Here is a 13910-nt window from a genome sequence, read left to right on the forward strand (position 1 = left end):
GCGCATGCTCGGTCGTTGTTGTTCGAAGGACGGGGCGGGGGCCGTAGGACCGACGGACGGCTCGGATGGGGACGGCGGGCGCGCTGGGCTCCGCCGGGCAGCGCTGGGACTCGCTGGGCCTGCACTGCCCCAAAGAGGCGCTGAGCCGCTCTGCCCCGCAGCCACCCCGCGGGGGGCGCTCAGGACGGCCGCCCTGCGCAGCGCTGCCCTGCCCGCCCGTGGCCGCTGCCTTCGCCGCACGCATCGCGCTGCCCACGCCGGCACGGCGCTGCTGCCCCGGCCGCTGTCGGAGCGGAGCTGCGACCCCGCGGCGCTCCCCCCCCCCGCAGCCCCTTCCCCCCATCCTCAGCCCCATCGCAACGTCCGCAGCCCCGCGGCGGCATCCCAGCGCCGCGCTGTCCTGACGGGGTTCGTCCCTCCGTGCAGCTGGTGGCATCCCAAACCAGGTCCCTCCCTTAGAGGTTCCCTTCCAATAAAGGGAAGCCGAACATTGGCCCGAACGCCAGCTTTTTCTCATCTTTTATTCGGAGGGAAACGTGAACGGGGCGGTGCCGGAGGTGCGGGGCTGGCTGTGCGCAGGGACGGGGCGGGACGGACGTCCTCCCGGTGTTCCCTGCCCGCTCCCGGGGCTCGGGGCCGTCACCACATGTGGCGGTACGGGAAGGCGACCTCCACGCACAGCACGACCAGCGCCTCGGAGCAGTTGTGCCGCCGCCCGGCCAGCAGCCTGCCCTGACCCAGCGGGGCCGCCAGGCCGCCCCCGGGGCCGGAGCTCCGCCAGCCCTGGCAGTCCCGGCGCTGAGCGTGGCCGCCCCGCGGCGTGGATCCGTGCCATGCCAGCCTGCGGGGCCTGCGAGCGGCAACGGGATGATGGGGAGCCCCGGGGAGCCCTCCCCGTCCTCCCACCCTTTGCACCTTCGCGTGATGCCGCGGACGTGCGGGGCCGGGACTCACCAGAGGGCGTCCGTCAGCACGTTGCGCCCATTGAAGGTGTAGATGGGGCTCCGCGGGGCGGCTCCAGCCTGGCTCTGCAGGAGGGAGCTCCAGGAGCGAGCCAGCAGCTGGCCCTGGGGACGTGGGGGTGGCACTGAGCTGCGGGTGGGGGGCAAGTGCCCCCCAAAGCCCCTTGTCCCCATTGCAATGGCTCTGGGTTCGTATCGGAAAACACGCGGAGAGCCCGTGCTTCCCGGGGGGACACGCTGAGCCCTCGGGGATGGGGCCGCCTGCCTTCAGGTTGACGATGGGGAGGGTCCTGTCCGTCCTCTTGACGATGGAGGCCAGGTCCTGGCTGGGGGCCGACAGGAACGCCCGGAAGGTGCCGTAGAGCCGAGCCTCCTGTGACTGCCGGTAGCACTGCAGGTCGGCGCCGCGGATGCCGCTCATGTCCCCGGAGAGGGGCACGTTCAGGGCCACCAGACGGAGCTACGGGGACAGCGGGTGGCAGCGCATGGGGGGCCGGAGCTGCCGGGGCACGTGCCGTCATCCCGCACCCCACGTGGCACTGCAGCCCCCTGGGTCGGGCAGCGAGGTCTACACAGACCCATGGACACATGGGGGGGGGGGGGGGCGGGCATCGTGGGGTTGGAAGGGGCCAGGAAATGGGGCAACGCTTACAGAGGGCATCCTGGGGGCGGCGGTGGTCGGCAGGGTGCTGGGCAGCCCAGCTCCATCCTGCTTCAGGACCTGCAATAACGGGGACGCTGGGGACAGCAGTCTCAGTGCCCAGGGTGCATCCTCCTCCTCATCCCACTGCCACCCGGGCTCTCCTGGTGCCACCTCCATCCCTCTGCTCACCAGTGAGTCTGCCCGGGCCCCCGAGGGTGGCTCTGTGTTGGGACCTCGTGTCTGCGCCTGCTTCGCCTCCTGCACAGAGATGGGAGGGCAGTCCCAGGGGTGCACCCCCCCACGGGGGTCTGTCCCTTTGCCTCACCTGGTACTGCGGCGTGGAGGCGGAGGGGTCATCACCCACGAAGAGCGAGTCTGAGTCCTCCAGCTGCAGAAGAGCAGTTAGGGGGGGCCAGCCACATTGTGGCCCCCTCCCTCCCCCATTCCCAGCACGGTACCAGCAGCCTGCTCCAGCCCCGGGGGGTGCGCAGGAAGGCGTTGCTCCCCTCCTGCACGTAGACCAGGCTGCCCTCGGGGACAGAGCTGCCAGACCTCAGCATCAGCTCCTTAGACCTGAACACCCACGTCTGGCGCTGGGAGGGACACGGAGGGCGGTCAGGGCTCAGCTGACCCCCCCTGCCCATGGGGAGCTGCCTACACATTGGGGTTACCCATGGGCACAGCCCCCCACGCACCCGGAGGTCGGTGCTGGGCTCCAGCGGCTCTGGATGGGGAACATCAGCATCTGGAGAAGCTGAGGAGGGTTTGGGTTAAAGGTAGGACTGGGGTTGGGTTGGGGTTGGCTTTAGGGGTAGGGTTGGGGTCACGAGGCACCCCAACACCATGGGGACACCAGGACAACCCCGATGCAAGGGCACGAAGCTTTGCAAAAGGTGCTTCCAAGGAGGCAGGAGTTCACCCAAATACCCAGAGAGCCCCTTACCCACTGCCCAGGCTGCATTGGCCGCTGCCTGTGAATGCAAACGGGGCCATTACTGCTGCTGGGACACAGCTGCACGGTGGTGGCAGCTCGCAGGGAGGGGACAGCAAGCTTACCGGCTGCTTGCAGGGCTGCTGTCCGCGCATGGGGTACACCCGCTGTGAGCAGAAACAGGAGGATGCACGGGGAGAACCTCACACTGCACGCTCACACACGTGTGCACTGCGGCACAGAGGTGTGTGCTGTCTGTGCAGGTCCTTACATTGAGGTAGAGGAGTCCTGGTGCTCCGGGGGGACCAGGGGGACCGGGCGGACCGGGGGGACCTCTGGGACCCTGCAGGGAGAGCAGTGTGGAGATTTAGGGTGGCTTGGTGCTGCTTCTGGGGTGGGCGGCTCCACGTCATGCTGGCTGCAATCTCTCACATGGGGAATGATTGCTCCATAGATATCCGGCTCTTCCTTGCTGTGCTGCAAAGGGAACACGAGCAGATGGAGGCTGAGCTCCTCTTGCCACCCCCCCTGCCACCCCCAGCCCAGGACTCACCGGTTGGTACCAGGCGCTGGGCTGGCTGCCAGGGCTGGGGAACGGGAGGTGGCCTGGTTTGCAGCCAGGCTCCCCGTAGCAGCACCCCTGGGGATCACAGTGAGGCAGGGTAAGGGCGGGGGGGAAGGGCACGTGTTGGGTGTGCAGTGCACATGTGCTGCAGGGGATGGTGCAACTCACCCACCCCCCATACCCCCACCAGCTCCCCTCGTGCAACACCCCATACAAACCCGCTCTCCTGGATCACCCTTTTCACCCTGAAAAAAGCAGAGCGGTCCCATAAGCACCCTGATGCAGGTGATCCCAGCCCCTATGAGCACCCAAACCAGTTCCTGCTGCCCTGCTCACCTTGGGACCCGGTGGCCCAGCTGCTCCGTGGTGCCCAGTGGCTCCATGGTGCCCAGCGTGGCGTGGTTCACACTGGGAGGAGGGGATGTGCAGGTTGAGCGCTGGGCACTGTGACCACCCTAAGCACCCCCAGCCCTGTACTCACCCTGTAGTCCCCTGGTGGCCCCGGTGGTCCCATAGGACCGGGCATCCCTGGGGCTCCCATCTCCCCGGTGCGGCCAGGGCTCCCTGGCATGCCCGGCAGCCCTTGCTCACCCTTCTCACCCTGCCGGGATGCAGCACATGGGGCCATGAGTGTGGGGCCCATGTCTCCCCAGGGCTTCGCAGCAGCAGAGCATGGAGCTGGGTGAAACCCGCTGCCCCATTGCATCCCCTGGGGTCTGTGGTGGAAAGTCTGGAACCCCCTCTGAGACCCCTCCTTACCTTTAATCCTGGGAATCCCGGCTCTCCTCGGAGTCCTGGTTTGCCAGGGAATGACGCGGGTCCAGGGGGGCCGGGGGGCCCTTCGTGCCCAGGTGCCCCAGGGGGTCCCTGTTTGCCTGGGAGTCCCGGTGCCCCTGGGGGGCCATCGGGCCCAGCCAAGCCTGGGGATCCTGGTGCTCCTTCACTCCCTGGGAACCCAGGCGGTCCCACAGCCCCTGGTGGGCCGGGGGGACCAGGCTGCCCCTCCCGCCCAGGGAGCCCTGGAGTGCCTTCATGACCTGGGTAGCCTGGGGGGCCGGGGGGGCCAGGCAGCCCTGGGGTGCCGGGGGGTCCTGGCTTCCCATTGGGGCTGGCTGCTCCCAGCTGTCAGGGTGGAGGGAGAGAGGAGAGAGTGGCATTGGTGAATGGCAGCATCATGTCCTGTGGGCCCCCTACCCACCTCTGCAGCTCTGTGTCCCTGCCCTGCCAATCCCAGAAGGTCCAGCTGGGGATGGACCCCACAGCAGCTCCAAAACTGCCCATCCATCCCGGCATCATCCCCCGTCCCTCCATCACCCACCTGTGTCACCCACCCCAGATGCCCCCTCTCCACCTCTCACCTCTCTCTCTGATTCTTTGGAGATCACTGCGGGTGCAGGTGGACTCCTGGCTCCCCCAGCACCCGGTGGTCCTGGTGGCCCTGGAGGTCCCGGTGGTCCAGGGGGGCCCCGAGGCCCCTGGTGACCTGGCGGCCCCGGGCTGCCTGTCCTCCCTCTCTCCCCAGACAGCCCTGGCTGGCCCCGCTCCCCGGGGAAACCGCGGTCGCCTTTCTCTCCCTGTTGGGATGAAGACAGAGCCTGGCTCCTGCCCCGACAGTGGGACTGTCCCTGCAATGCACACTCCGAAGCAAGAATCCAAATCCAGAGCAGAAAAAGGTGAAAAGAGCCCTGGGGTCTCTCCCCGCAGATCCCCAAGCCCCCGTGCCCCCCGCAGGACCCCTCTCCATACCTTGGGGCCGGGAGGGCCGGGGCGCGCAGGGCAGATGCAGCTGGAGCCGTTGTGCATCTGGAGGGGAGCGAGCTGTGAGCTGTGGGGATGGCGGATGGGGGGCACGGCACCAACCCCCCCTCACCTGCAGGGTCACATCCAGCCCGGGGGCCATGGGCACACGCTGGGGCAGTCCCTTTGGTGTGGTCTGCGCAGGAGAGACGAGCACTGAGAGTGAGACCCCTGCATCCCTGCCCCGTGCCCCCTGTGCCCAGCTGCTCCACAGCCCCCCCCCAGCCCTCCCTCACCCCCCGCACCTTGATCTGCAGGAACTCCTCCTCCTCTGCGCTGCCCTCAAAGATCTGCGGGGTGGCCGTGGGGTGGTTGTGCTAGGGCAGAAGGGCAGAGCTCAGCATGCAGCCGGCGGGGTGCACTGCTGTGCACTGCGGGCTGTGCAGTGGCCCCAGGGTCTCCTCTCCAAGGGGCAGAGAGGGGAAAGCATTTCCAAGGATGGAGCCCAGTGTGGGATGCACTGTTGTGGCTGCGCTGTGCTGGGTGCTGATAAGGGGAAGGATGCAGAGCAGGCCTGGCGTGGGCTGAGGCTCGGGGTGGGGATGGGGGGCTTGGGGTGCAGCTCCTGCCAGGGATGGGCACCTGGGCTCGTGTGTTCAGCAGGGCACGGCCCCGGCCCTTGGTCCTGGCAGAGGGCTCCCGTCTCCTCGAGTCCGTTCCCAATGGCGGTTTGCTCAGCGGCAGCTTCTTCACGGGCTCTGTGTCAGCAGCATCTGCAGGATGGGGATGTGGGCAGCAAGGTGCTCCCTGCTCCCAGTGCATGGGAGTGTCCCCTCCTCACCGGATCCGGGAGCTTGGGGTGCGCACCTACCTTCCTCCCCACCCAGGGTGGGCAGCGTGGGGGTGGCGGGGCTGGTGCCGGGCTCTGGAGTGGTGTCTTCTGAGCCCAGTGGGTAGAACCACTGGGCTGTGCCATGGGGCAGAAGCCCGGCCAGCACTGAGAGGATGCAGAGGGCATGGAGGAGGCGTGAGGAACCCAGCCTCATGCTGCAGCCCCGGGGTGCTGAAGACAGGGGGGCCTGGCTCATCCCGCTCGTCTGTGCCGTCTGCTTTTGATGCCCTGGCACAGCCCCTGCTGTTATCACAGTGGTCCCTGACACGCCCCCTCACCCCCCAGCATCCCCCCCCGCGGGCTGCATCCAGCATGGGGCTGAATGCTCACTGTGAGGGTGCGGGGCAGTGAGGGCACATGGGAGCTCTGGGAAGGGAGCCAGGTCAGGGACAGGGGTCTGGAGGAGGAGATGCTGCCTGGAAATGGGAGTAAAACCATGAGGGAGTGCGGGAAGGGGCTGGCTGGGAGCAGGGCACTGGCACAACAGGGAGCAATGTCCCACCAGGGATGCGTGCAGCCCATGTCCCCCTGCTCCATCAGAGCCCGCCTTCTCTGGAAGAGCTGCTCTCAGCCGGGGGGCTGCAGCCCTCTCTGAGACATCTTCTGCCCCTGCAACACTGCGTTGCTGGAACCCACAGCCCCTCTGAGGTGCTGTGATGGCTTTGGAGCTGTTGGGTGTCACAGTGGGACAAAGACCCAGAGCTGGAGCCCAAAGAATCTCAGAGCTGGGGGTCCCCTGCTGCACCAAGCATCTCGGGGTGCTGGATGCACTGCAGTGGGGTGCACCTGCCTTCTTCATGGGGCAGGACGGTGCTGGAATCGGGGACCTGAGGCCCCATGCCTGGCAGAGATGAGGAACAGCCCCTGGGGCTGCAGAGCTCACACATCCCTGCTCCCCGTGCTCCCGCTCCTCCAGCCCCGCAGACACAACAGCCTCCCCGGCGGGCGCATGGTGCTGCCAAGGTCTGATAAGGAGCTGCGGCTGCCGCGAGGCCGGGCACCTGTTTGGGTTTGGCCCCGGCTCGGACGCTGTGTCAAGGCTGGCGCCTCTGTCCCGAGTCATGGCCACCGTGTGCCCCGTGGCTGTGCCAGGCAGGGCAGGGGCTGTGGGCTGCGGGCTGTGGGGCCCCCGCTCTGCTAGGAGGGGAGGAGGGGTCTGGGGAGCATGGGGGGCACCAGCCCTGCTTGCATTTCTCCCCCAGCTGGTGCTGCCCTGCTCACGGTGCGGGGATGGAAGGTGCTCAGGGAGCGGCCAGAGTGGCACAGCTGGCACTGCAGTGTGAGCGCAGGGTGGGAGGTGAGTGCAGGGGGCTGCGGTGGGCTCAGCCCCTTCTGAGCACTGCCAGGCTGCAGGCACGGAGCGCAGTTGGCTCTTGTTGATGCTCTGCACCTCCCTCCCTGCTGTGTGCATGCAGAAGGCAAATGAAACAAATGGGGCTGATGTTTGGTGCCTCTGAGCCAGGCTGAGCTGGTGGCACACTGTCACAGCTCCCACTGCTCTGCCAGGTCTGTGGGGGGTGAATGGGGCCCCATGAGACGTGCTTGTGCCCGGCATGCTGTGCTCACCTGGCAGTGCTGAAGCTGGATCTGGGTTGGGTGTCAGGAAAAGGTTCTGCACCTTCCAGGTGGGTGGGGAACACGGCTGCCTGAGCTCACAGCGTTGGGACACCACTCGCAGACATTGGGTTTGGTTTGGGTGCTGCTGTGTGGAGCCAGGGTTGGACTCAGTGGTCCCTGTGAGTCCCTCCCAGCTCCGGATGGTCTGTGGTTCCGTGGTTCCGTGGTTCTGTGGTTCTGTGGTTCCCTGCCCTCGGGCTGAAGGCTGCAGCCCGGCACACTGTGGCTCCCTGTGCTCCCCGCACCGCCCCGCAGCCCTCCCCCCCCCCGCCCAACGCTCCGCAGTTCGCAGCTTTGGGCGCTGCGGGGCGCTGGGGGTCGGGGCAGCCCGGGGGCTCGGCCCGTGCTCGGACCTGAGCTCCAGCGCTGTCCTGCACGGTGCAGCCTCCCAGTCTATCCCAGTCCATCCCACTGCATTCTAGTCCATCCCAATCCGTCCCAGTCCGTTCCATCTCCATCCATCCTGGTTCATCTCAGTCCATCCCATCACATCCGAATCCATCCCATCTCAGTCCACCCCAGACCATCCCATGTCATCCCAATCTCGTCCCAGTTTATTTATTCCATCCCATCCCACTCCAACCAATCCCAATCCATCCCATCCCAGTTCATTCCCATTCACCCCACTCCATCCCAGTCCATCCCTTCCCGCTCTACCCCATCCCCGTTATCCCAGTCCCTCCCATTCCGTCCCAGTGGCTCAGCGCCGGGCAGCACACGGGCCTCGCGACGGCTGCGGGGCAGCACGGGACGGTGCGGGGGGGGTCGTGCAGGGGCCGCGGGCTGCGGGATGGGGACCCCCGGGCGGCACCGAGGAGGTCGGGGCGGCGGAGCTCTCCCGGTGCCCGCTGCCGGAGCCCCGCGGTGACGGGGGCGGCTCCGCCGGTGGCCCCGGTGGCTGCGGGAGGTGTGGCCATCGGGGCCGCATAAAGCGGCCGCCGCCGCCGCCCCGCGTCCGCCGCCAGCCCGACGCCGAGCGGAGCGGCGCGGGGCCGCCATGTGCGGGGCCGCCGTGCTGCTGCTGGCGGCGGCGGCGGCGGCGGCGGCGGCGGGGCCGGCGGGCGGCGGGGAGGAGGCGATCCAGTGCCCGCCGTGCTCGGAGGAGCGGCTGGCCCGCTGCAAGGCCCCGCAGGGCTGCGCCGAGTTGGTGCGGGAGCCGGGCTGCGGCTGCTGCGCGACCTGCGCGCTCGGCCGGGGCACCGCCTGCGGGGTGTACACGGCGCGCTGCGGGGCCGGGCTGCGCTGCTACCCGCCCCGCGGAGTGCCCCGACCGCTGCACACCCTCATGCACGGGCAGGGCGTCTGCACCGACCTGGCCGACGTCGAGGCCATCCAGGAGAGCCTGCAGCCACCAGGTAGGGCGGGGGGCGGGATGGAGTCGGCGGGGATTTGTGCCACTCGCGGTCGGTTGGGGAGAGCAGAGTGGGGGGCTTGACGGGGAGCTGCAATAGGATGAGCAGCCTGGAGGTGCAGGGAGTGGGGCTGGGCTGCATGGATTCTCATGGCTGGGTCGCCTCTGTGCCGTCCTCACCTGCTCCCGGCACGGCTGTGCTGCCAGTGGGTGCAAGAAGAGCACCTGCAGACAACCCCCACCTGCTTGCAGCGTGGCAGTGGCACAGCGTCACCTCTGTGCGTCCTGGCACGGCGGTGGCACCGCACAGCTCCTGGGCCGGGCAGGGTCCGACTGAGCGGAGCTGACAGAGCGGCTCCTGTTGTGCACTGGTGACACCAGTGCTCCACTCTCTGGGATGCTGCTGGCACGGCTGGGAGGAAACAGCAAAGAGGCTGCAGGGCACCTGCTTCCCTCACAGGCAGGTCAGCGTGGGGCCGTGGCCACAGCTCTGCATGCAGGTGGGGCAGTGGGGGCAGGGGAGCCCTGGGGCTGCAGCCCTGCTCGGCTGCCCCATGTCCCCATCATTGGGGTAGAGGGTGGCCCTCTGCCAGGGTTCCTGTGCGGCGTCACCTGGGGCTCCCAGGACAGGGGACATCTCATCTCCCTGCTGTGTCCCTTCACCCGTGCCAAAGGCCCTTTGTGAGGTCCCCCCTCCCTGCCCCTCCCCAGACAGACGTTGGCTGTGGGCACTTGGTGCGGTGCTGCCGGGGGTCCCCCTGCGCTGCCCGTCTGCCCCCAGCCCACATCCTGCAGGAGCTTTCTGCACTCCCTGGCCCACGGCTGCACCGGGCTGCCAAACTCTGTTGGTTTTGGCTTTGCCCCGTGTAACGCAGCATATTTTTCCCAGAGCCTTTAGGAAATGGAGCTGCAGCTTTTTCCTTTGTTTCCTGCGCTGGTTTGGCTGAGCTGGGGCTGTGGGTGGCCCTGGGATCGTGTGCCTGGCCGGCAGAGCCGCAGGTGGCAGGAAAGGACAGTGGGCGGCCATGAGCCCTGCGCCTGGGGCACCTTATGGGGCAGGAGGGGGCACTGCCCTGCTACCTGCACCCAGTGCTGCTGGAGCAGCGGGGCAGAGGCTGCAGCTGCATCGCTCCCTCCCCACCGCCCCTGGTGGCACGGCACTGCCCCGTGGTGCTGGCTGAGCCCTGGTGTGTGCCCCAGGGCTGCTGCATCGGGCATCCAGGACCTGCGGGTGGCGGCTGGGGAGAGGTGAGGACGTCCCACAGCACACAGCATGAGCGGCTTAATGATGGGTAAATAGTTACGTCTGGGAAAAAGTGACTGGATGCTGCCAGCACCTGCTCTTGCCCTGTCCCAGCGGTGTCACCGGGGCTGTCGGGGTGTGGATGGGGTCCCTGAGTTGACCCCAGGCTCTCAGTGCAGCCGGCGCTGCTGTCCCCGTCCTGCAGGCGCCATCCGGGGCTCCGCTGCTGCCTCGGGGCTCCTCCTGCTGGAGCGCGGTGCTGTGAATCACACGCTCAGCATGTGACAAACCTCATTTGTGGCTCCCGCTAATTGAAGGCGACGCTGAATGCCTTGCTTATGTCTGCTCCTGTCCTCGGGCCAGGCAGAAACCCCTGACCTCCCGAGGCAGCACCCCAAACCCAGCAGTGGGGTTTCCTCCCCGTGCCGCTGTCTCTGCAGCCCCGTGGTGCTGCTGGTGCTGCAAGGCCGGTGCAGCGCGAGCTCCAGGTCTCCTTCCTGGCTCTGAGGAATTTGCTTTTCCCAGATCTTTGTGCTCCACTTGAAGGAGTTCTGCCGCCCAGCTCGGTGCAGGAGCGCTGCCAGCAGCAGGAAGGCGAGAGGCTCCTCGGCCGGGTGGGAGCTCGCCCTGAACCGCAGCCATCCTGCAGTGGGGAGGGGGCCCGGAGCCGGGGGCCGCGGTGGGGAGCGCGGTGCTGGTGCCGACGGAGCGCCGCCGTGCTGCCCGGAGGCACCGCGCTCCTGGGGACCTCAGGAAAATGTTACTGGCATCTGGTTTTATTTAACCGAGAGATTTGACACTGACAGCGGCTGGAGGGGGAGGGGGGTTGGGCTGGGAGCGGGGGGGTTCTGGTCCTGTGCCGGGCTATGGTGTGGAGCAGTGCCACTCTGTGCCCTGTGTCCCCTCCATGGGAGCAGCACTGGGACTTTGTGGTGGCCCCAGCAGTGCCAGGCGTCCCTGAGGAGCAGCGTCCCCAAATGAGTCCCTGTGGCTGCAGGGATGTGACACATCACCGTGGGGATGTGATACAGTGCCGTGGGGATGTGATACAGTGCCGTGGGGATGTGACACAGTGAAAGGGGCTGCCAGGGGTCCTGGTGTCACTCCTCAGTGGGTGTCAAGTTTGTGTTTCAAATGTCAAGGGCATGAGCCGCTTCCTGGAAAAAAAAGAACAGTTTAAACAAAAAGCAAATATTACAGTGATGGAGAAGGGCTTGCCAGCCAGGTGGGCTGTGAACTTTACCCAGGACACTGGGAGCTGCTCAGTGACCCTCTGCAGCCAGGAGCTGCCGCCAGGTACACAGTGCCCGGCCCTTCTCCAGGCACTGATACCACAGCATCGGACCCCTCCACGCAGCAGGAAGAGTGGTGCATGGCCCAAAGGCATCGCTGGGCCTGGAGGCAGGGGGACCTGCAGCCCAATGGACACCGAGCAGCCCCGGTCTCATGACGTTCCCTCCCAGCTGCCAACATCTGGGATTGCAGTTTGGCTCCGTGTGGGCGCAGGCGGAGATGCCAAGCGCCGCCCCCCCGGGCCGGCCAGCAGGAGGTGGACTGTCCTATTCCTGGAATTCTTGCTTTCATCTCCCAGAAGGAGAGTGGGGGGCTGGGGCTGTGCACCCCAAGCAGAACCTGGTGGGGCCCTGCAGCCCCGGTCCTGCTGCAGTTCTGGGGGCTGCAGGGGTTGGCTGGTGTTCTGTGTGTCCTGGGGTCACCACCCCCCGGTGCCCAGTGGCTGCACAGGGCTGGCAGGGCGCACCCCAGTGCTGTGCAGTGTTCCAGGAGTGAATTGCAACCCTGCAATAACAGCCACGTGGAAACAAACTGTGAATGAGCAGTAAGAGTTCCTGAGAGCCCTTCCCTGTGCTGTGAGGGGTCTCAGCCCAATGCTGTGCCAGGGACGGGGCGTTGCGTGGGGGGAGCAGCGGGGGCTGCCCTGCAGTGCTGAGCCCTGCTGTGTCCTTGCAGAGAAGGAGGAGGTCGAACACCCCAATAACAGCTTCAGCCCCTGCAGCATCCACGACCGCAAGTGCCTGCAGAAGCAGCAGGCGAAGCGCGTCAACAACGGCAATAAGATGCGCAGCAGCGGGAGCCCAAATCACCGCGAGGAGACCCGGCCCATTGTGAGCACTGGGGGGCAGCAGGGCAGGAGGGGGGCTGGCAGACAGTGGGGCTGTGGGGTGGGGGGGGTGCATGGTGCCCTGCCGAGAGCTCAGCTCCCCCCTCCCTGCAGGCACAGGGCTCGTGCCAGAGCGAGCTGCACCGCGCACTGGAGCGACTGGCGGCCTCACAGACACGGACACACGAGGATCTCTACGTCATCCCCATCCCCAACTGCGACCGCAATGGCAACTTCCACCCCAAGCAGGTGGGCAGGGCGGGGGGCTGCACGGCGGGGGCACTCTGCAGGGTGGGGGATGTGGCGGGCGCTGGGTTTCAGTAGGAGCTGCAGAAGCCCACGGGGTTGTCGTGGCTCCATGGACACTCGCTGAAGCTGTACCTCCCTTCAGTGTCACCCGGCGCTGGACGGGCAGCGGGGCAAGTGCTGGTGCGTGGACCGCAAGACGGGGGTGAAGCTGCCGGGCTTCCTGGAGCTGAAGGGGGACTTGGATTGCCACCAGCCGGCAGACAGCATGTGAGCGTGAGCGCGGCCGGGCCGCCCGCCGGGGCCGTGGAGGAGAGGGGACACATCTGCTGAGCAGCTCCTGGCGCCCGGGGACCCCCGCGTGCCCCCCATCACTGCCCTGCTCCGCCCACGGCACGCAGCACCGTGCCGCCCCAGCGCTGTGACCGCCACCCAGCAGCCGCTGGTGGCATCCCCGTCCCGCACAGACCCTGGTGCGGACAGATGGACGCTGCCCGGGTGCCAGCAGGGCTGCTTTCAGGCTGTTTGGGTGGAGATGCATCAAGGAGAAAGCAGCGCTGCACCCCTCCCTGCCTGCAGGCACCCGGCGCAGCCCCCGCGCAGTGCCTTCCCTGCGCCCGCCCCGAGCGCGCAGCACGAGAAGTGCCTCGGCCCCCCGGCGTGGGCAGGGAGGGGAGGGAGGGACCCCCCGCTGCCACCTGCCGTCACCTGCCTTTGTGTGCGTGGGGCGGGGGCCGCAATGAGCAATAAGGACCTTCACCTCGGGGTGGGGCAGCCACGGCGTCAGCTCTTCCTGGTGCAGCCCCAGACCCCGCCGCCTCCCTACATTTGTAGTATTTAAATCCATCGGCGGCGGGATGCTCTGCTCCGTGCCCGGCGCCGAGCCGCTCCCGCTCCCCCCACCCCCCCGGCTCGTGGTCGCTGCCCTCGCGTCTTCAGATGGGGCGCAAACAGGACGGGTTTCCGTGTCCTTTGGGTGTGAAATGGCAGCGGGGGTGGGGCTGAGCGCGGGGTGGGGGTCCTGCAGGGTCAGCGCTGCGCACCGCCGCTCCTGCTGTGCTGCTGCAGTTACACGCTGCCGTGTACCAGCATAAGGGCCCTCATCCCCCTGCCATGACCCCACTGTGACCCTGCCGTGACCCCACCGTGACCCTGCCGTCTCTTTTCTGCACTGATGCGATCGTAGTTCCCTATCGGACGACCCCATCGCTCAGGCTCTGTGTAGCACCATCCTTCCTTTTACAGTAAACTTGAAGCTTTGTATTGTTAAAAGAAAAAAGAAAAGAAAAAGCTGTTGCTGCGTTTAATGGCCGTGTTCCCTTTCCCTCGGGCTGTGTGGGGATGGGATGCCCACGTGGGCCCCTCAGTGCACAAAGTGGGTGCTTCTGGGCAGCGCTGTGCCACCCCCGTGCCCCCTTTGGGGGCTGACAGCATGCAGTCCCCTTCACAGATCGGGTCCTGGCTGCGTCACGGGGCGCCCCGAGCCGACCGGGCACAGTGAGCTTCCAGGAAGGACGGCCGTTGGAGGCGCGCATCGCTCAGGGAATTGTTTGTTTTTTCCTAAATCCGGGTGGTTTTGGCTGAACTCCCCCCCTCCTGCAGCG

The 13910-nt window shown here is 67.1% G+C and overlaps 2 protein-coding genes across 2 annotated transcripts; one reads left to right on the top strand and one right to left on the bottom strand.

The window, feature by feature from the left end:
- Nucleotides 1-506: 506 nt before the first annotated feature.
- On the bottom strand, nucleotides 507-6228 carry LOC116233637 (uncharacterized). Its single transcript, XM_090124843.1, has 23 exons — nucleotides 5710-6228; nucleotides 5481-5611; nucleotides 5144-5215; nucleotides 4972-5034; nucleotides 4848-4904; nucleotides 4460-4675; nucleotides 3861-4223; nucleotides 3583-3702; nucleotides 3438-3509; nucleotides 3320-3346; nucleotides 3090-3176; nucleotides 2969-3013; nucleotides 2808-2879; nucleotides 2662-2703; nucleotides 2549-2576; nucleotides 2301-2359; nucleotides 2064-2198; nucleotides 1931-1993; nucleotides 1795-1863; nucleotides 1615-1683; nucleotides 1228-1422; nucleotides 955-1067; nucleotides 507-850 (listed from the first exon to the last, which is right to left on the bottom strand). The coding sequence occupies exons 1-23, from the start codon at nucleotides 5924-5926 to the stop codon at nucleotides 640-642; spliced, it is 2526 nt and encodes an 841-aa protein (XP_089980969.1). The 5' UTR covers nucleotides 5927-6228; the 3' UTR covers nucleotides 507-639.
- Nucleotides 6229-8344: 2116 nt separating this feature from the next.
- IGFBP4 (insulin like growth factor binding protein 4) lies at nucleotides 8345-13613 on the top strand. The gene is made up of 4 exons (XM_031600746.2): nucleotides 8345-8702; nucleotides 11910-12064; nucleotides 12175-12309; nucleotides 12452-13613. Exons 1-4 carry the CDS (start codon nucleotides 8345-8347, stop codon nucleotides 12578-12580), a joined length of 777 nt encoding a protein of 258 aa, XP_031456606.1. The 3' UTR covers nucleotides 12581-13613.
- The last annotated feature ends 297 nt before the right edge of the window (nucleotides 13614-13910 follow it).

Source organism: Phasianus colchicus, chromosome 26, assembly GCF_987193195.1.
Source record: "Phasianus colchicus chromosome 26, bPhaCol1.hap1.1, whole genome shotgun sequence".
In the NCBI taxonomy this organism is placed as follows: Eukaryota; Metazoa; Chordata; class Aves; order Galliformes; family Phasianidae; genus Phasianus; species Phasianus colchicus.